The 5524-nt window shown below is 44.0% G+C and overlaps 1 protein-coding gene across 1 annotated transcript in view; it reads left to right on the top strand.

Moving 5' to 3' along the window:
* Nucleotides 1-5524, top strand: part of SHQ1 (SHQ1, H/ACA ribonucleoprotein assembly factor) — a 121062-nt gene that overhangs the window by 105196 nt on the left and 10342 nt on the right. The window contains exon 11 of the mRNA XM_015565067.1: nucleotides 2699-2819. Within this exon, the coding sequence (XP_015420553.1) occupies nucleotides 2699-2819 (121 nt within the window). The remainder of the gene's footprint in view (nucleotides 1-2698; nucleotides 2820-5524) is intronic.

The following is a 5524-nucleotide window of genomic DNA, read 5'->3' as shown; positions in this document are numbered from 1 at the left end:
GCAAGCTCAGAGGCCGGCAAGGCAGGCGGGGGACGTTGGTTTCCTCCATCACTGAAGCAAGGAAGCCTCATATTCTCTTCAAGCTGCCTGGCTGCTGGCCGCCATCTTGGCTGGCAGTTAACTTGCCTATCTCGCTGATTAGCCAATGGGAAGGGTAGCAGACGTACGCTAATTACCATGTTTCTCTTTTATTAGATAGGATTTTGTGATAATAACTTTGCCTGTAGCCATTAGCAAGGGGGCAACTTTGCTTTTGGCATGTTTGTTAAATGAAGCTATATAATTTCATTAGGTAATGGTTGCTATGGGTTCTCATTTGTGGCCTTAATTCTATAACTTTCTTGATAAAAATCTCTGGAGTAGAGTCTTATTCCTATTGCAGATACCTGTGTTTAGGCCTCTCACCACAGTCCTGTCCGATTGCATTAGTCTCCTCCTTGTCACAGTCTGACTTCTACCAAACTCACCTATTTACTCCCCTATTTCCCTACTGGAGCCATCTGCTCCAGCTAAATACTTTTTTTTTCTGTTACTCCCTGAACTACCCCATTTTAAGTCCACGTCTACTCCTTTTTATGCCGTCCTCTGAGCTGGCATACCTACTCTTTTCTTCACGCACTGAATTATTTGCAGCTTCAGATCCTGCATTGTCTGTTAGCCTGGCAGTGTTAGGGAGCTGTGTGATTGTGATTGGCAGTATTCCAGGGTGTCCCACTGCAGAGACACCTACACAAGTTTCAGCTGAAGAGTTTTAGGTGTTTTTTTTTGTAAAGACTTACTGTTGACTTTTAAAACGTTAAGTTGGTAGTTATAAAAATAAACGTCTTCCCCTGTATTCCACCCCCAAGAAGAGAAAGAGACTGACATATGCTCCGCCTGGTATTTTCTTCTCTGTGACAATTAAAACTATCCAAAAAATTCTTATAGTTTTGTTCTTCCTTGAATGTTTCTGTTTGGATAACATGGCTAATTTGGTTTCATCACTTCTGTGAGTTTTGATTGTTCAGTGAGTCCTCACCTAATGTCATCAGTAGGCTCTGCAACTTGAAGTGAAAGAGAAGATAACCAGTTTTACCATAGGCGACTTGATATGGACAAGCATTCAGATTGTACAAAGTTGCAGTGAAATGAAGTGAAACAAAAGTTATTTAAGAACCTGATGTATTTCTTCCTCCTCCTGCCTTCCACATTACCTCCTTTGTAATTAAAATTGGCCTGTAGAGTGTGTGGTGTAGTCTACACTAATAATCTATACTAATAATAGCCTAGGTGGTGTCACACCCTCATGTCGTCACAAGATGGCCAATTGCCCATGACCCCTTCCGACAGGCCCGGCCTCAATCCACCAATTCGGGCTGGGTTGGCCAGACCCCACCCATGCACAAATTCGTGCACTGGGCCTCCAGTGATTGCTGTGGCTAGGACTTCCAATATATGTTGCATAACAGTGGTGAAAGCGTACATCCCTGTCTTATTCCTGTTCTTAGGGGAAATGGTTTTAGTTTTTGCCCATTGAATATGATGTCTGCTGTAGTTTTGTCATATATGGCCTTTATTATATTGAGGTATGATTCTCTATTCCCACTTGGCTGAGAGTTTTTATCAACGTGTTAGATTTGTCGAATGCTTTCTCGGTGTCTGATGATATTATATTGTGATTTTGTCTTTCGGTTTGCTTATGTGATGTATCACATTTATTGACTTACTAATATTGTACCACTCATGCATCCCTGGGATAAATCCCACTTGGTCATGATATACGTACTTTTTAATATATTACTGGATTTGATTTGCTAATATTTTGTTGAGGATTTTAGCATCTATGTTCATCAGAGATATTGGCCTGTAATTCTCTTTTTTTGTAGTGTCTTTGTCTGGTTTGGAATTTGGGTAATGCTGGCCTCAATTTTGCTTGGAAGTGTCCATTTCTCTTGGAATTTTTGGAGTAGTTTGAGAAGGATAGGTGTGTTAGTTCTTTGAATGTTTGGTTAAACTCCCCTGTGAAGCTATGTGGAACAGGGCTTTCGTTTTCTGGGAGTTTTTTTTATTAGTGCTTCTATTTCATCAGTTGTTAATGGCCTATACATGTTCATTTAACAATCAGGAGGAAGTAATTAGAGTGAACAAGAGGGTAGTACTTGATAGCTTTTTCCAAGTGGTTTTGTTGCTTTGTTTTTGAAGTAGTGCTATGATGTTTTGTTTTCAGTCTCGCTTTTCTTCAGTTCTTTAAGTTGAAAAAAATTAAGTTAGTACTAGATAATTACTTGACAAAAAAATATTGACATAAATAAAGAAGTTGAAAACTAAAATATAATTCCCAATGGTGTTTTGAAAGTTTGAATTAGAAGAACATTATCTAATTGAAGTTATGGTGCATGTAAATATTCATTTAGTCTGGGTTGCTTCTTTTTGTTTAATATATGTAGTTGTGTTCATAGTACTTTTTTTTGGTAACCACAGTTAATTAGATATAGCAATAGCATATAAGGCTTACTCATAATTCTTAAGGAAAATATAATGGGCTTTGGCCCTAATAGTGTGATACAATTTTATGCAACAAAGGAATATGAAAAATATTCTAAAGAACAATTATAACTCTGAACTGCTATATATTACCTCCTGGTGTCTGAAATTCTCAGTTTAAAAAAATCAGATATATTTTCTTAAAGATGATTTTATTTTTTTAAATTTTCTTTAGGTAAAAGTGCAGTTTTAAAGTGTCTCCTGGATATTCACAAAATTTTTCAGCAAAGCGACCAAGCTTACATTCTAAACGATCTCTATATCTCAGACTACTGTGTGTGGATTCAGAAAGCCAAGTAAGTTTTGAATTACATATGAATTCTGTATGTTCCCATTTCAGGAATACCTACTTACCCCTGAGAAAGAACATGAAATAACCTGGGAGATAAATTTTAATGAAAGAGAAGAAGCCTCATTTAGCTACCAAACATTTTAAGAAGTAAATGGATCAACCTGGGTAGCTTAGTGACTTTGCTTAGGGAGGAAGTGCAGATGTTGAAAAGCTAATTTTACTTAAAAAAAAAAATTGGCACTGCTTAGGAAATAAATGTTAAAACAGGCAGTTATAAATATTTAATGCTATGTTATTGACTGTCCTATATAATAAAAGGCTAATATGCAAATCGACTGAACGGTGGAACGACCAGTTGCTATGACGCGCACTGACCACTATAGGGCAGATGCTCAATGCAGGAGCTGCCCCCTGGTGGTCAGTGCGCTCCCACAGGGGGAGCGCTACTCAGCCAGAAGCCAGGCTCATGGCTGGCGAGCATGGTGGTGGTGGTGGGAGCCTCTCCCACCTCCGCAGTAGTGCTAAGGATGCCTGACTGCTGGGGAGCAGGCTTAAGCCATCAATTGGACATCCCCTGAGGGCATCCGGACTGTAAGAGGGCACAGGCTGGGCTGAGGGACCGCCCCCTAAGTGCACAAATTTCGTGCACCGGGCCTCTAGTACAGTGGTTCTCAACCTGTGGATTGCGACCCCTTTGGTGGTCGAACGACCCTTTCACAGGGGTCGCCTAAGACCATCCTGCATATCAGATATTTACATTATGATTCATAACAGTAGCAACATTACAGTTATGAAGTAGCAACAAAAATAATTTTATGGTTGTGTCACAACATGAGGAACTGTATTTAAAGGGCCAGAAGGTTGAGAACCACTGCTGTAGTACAATATGAAATCTCAAGCCTGAGGATTGGAACCTGTTGATACTTTACTTCAGTGCGGTGTGAGTGTGCCTGTGTGCACCTATGTAAACATATCCGGTCACAAACCTAATCAGTGCTGATTACAAATCTGTGTCTTCACTGGCTAACCACTGGCTAACAAAATCCATTGTTCAGAGCATTAAAAAATGCAACCTTCAGAGCCGAATCACATGATTCCTGGTAACGTATACCTAAGGGTCTGAACACTCACAAGTGGGATGCTTGCTCTTGGTATGTAAACTTCAGAAAGGGTTTCCCATTGCCTCACTCAGGACTATATGCAGTTTAACAGTGGAGTGAATTTTCATTTGTGAAAGGGTTCTTAGACCTGATTCTTATCACACATGCCCAAGTATCCATTTAAGAAACTGCTCTGTGCGTGACAGGGTACGGAGCCCCAACCCCCCTGATGGGCCCTGTGCGTGGGTCTGTTGGGTTCTTCTTGCTTGGGACTCTCTGTGCCTTCTGGACTTATGTGACTCTTCCCTTCACCAGATTAGGGAAGTTACCTGACATTATTTCTTCATACATGTTCTCTATTTCTTACTCACTTTCTTCTCCTTCTAGCACACCTATGATGCAAATATTGTTATGGTTTCATGTTGTCCCACAGTTCCCTTAAGCTGTCCTCCTATTTTTAAATTGTTTTTTTCTTTTTGATTCTCTGGTTGAGTGAATTTTTTCTATCCTGTTTTTTAATTCACTGATCCGATCCTCCTCATCTCCCAATCTTCTGTGTATTCCTTCCACTGTGTTTTTTATAGTTCTACTAGAGGCCCAGTTCACAAATTCATGCACCTTGAAAGGAACCGTGGGCTACGAGGCTGTGGTGGGCACAGGGGCAGGTCTTCGCCCATCCTCTGCACCCCTGCTCTGCCCCTCCCGCCACGGCCTCCAGTCCCCTGTTGTCCAGCAGCCCCGCTCCCTCCGCCACTGCTCCCATACGCTGATAACACCAGCCCCGTTTGCACCTGCTGACAGTGCGGAGCGACTGGGGCCAGCGCTGGCCCTGGGTGTGAGCGAGGGCTTTGGTGCCAACTACAGGTTTGAGCGGGGCCACTGCCGGCAGCAGGTGCTAGGGGGGCTGGCGCCGGCAGCAGGTGCAGGTGCACAGCAAGACCCCAGTGCACGGGAGCAAAGAATTTTCAATAACCACCAGAGGCTCACCCTGATGACAGTGACCAGCTCCCTGCCTTGTTCTGTTGCCCCCACTCACCTGCTCCACCGTCCGCCGTGGTGATGCCTGCCATGTTCCGCGCTCTGCTGCCAATGCCTGCCATGTTCTGCGCATGCCCCCTGGTGGTCAGCACACGTCATGACTTGTTGTTTCGCTGTTCAGTCTATTTGCATATTTGGGTTTATATATATAGACTAGATGCCTGCTGCACAAAAATTTGTGCACTCGGGGGAGATGGGGGGTCCCTCAGCCTGGCCTGTGCTCTCTCGCAGTCTGGGACCCCTTGGGAGATAATGACCTGCTGGCTTAGGCCTGCTCCCGGGTGGCAGAGGGCAGGCCCAATCCCTAGGTGCAGCCCCTGGTCGGGCTCAGAGCAGGGCCGATTGGGGAGTTGGGGCGCCTTCCCCTGTCATGCACAGAGCAGGGCAGATCGGGAGGTTGTGATGCCAGCCTCAGTCACACTCAGGGTAAGGCCGATTGGGGGGTTGGGGCACCGCCCCCTGTCACACTCAAGGCAGAGTCGATGGGGAGGTTGTGGTGCCACCCCCTGTCACACACAGAGCAGGGCCAATCAGGGGGTTGGGGCGCTGCCCCCTGTCACGCACAGAGAAG

This window comes from Myotis davidii, unplaced genomic scaffold (genome assembly GCF_000327345.1).
Source record: "Myotis davidii unplaced genomic scaffold, ASM32734v1 scaffold630, whole genome shotgun sequence".
NCBI lineage: Eukaryota > Metazoa > Chordata > Mammalia > Chiroptera > Vespertilionidae > Myotis > Myotis davidii.
Note: the sequence above shows the minus strand (reverse complement) of the source record. Positions and strands in the feature narration are given on the sequence as shown.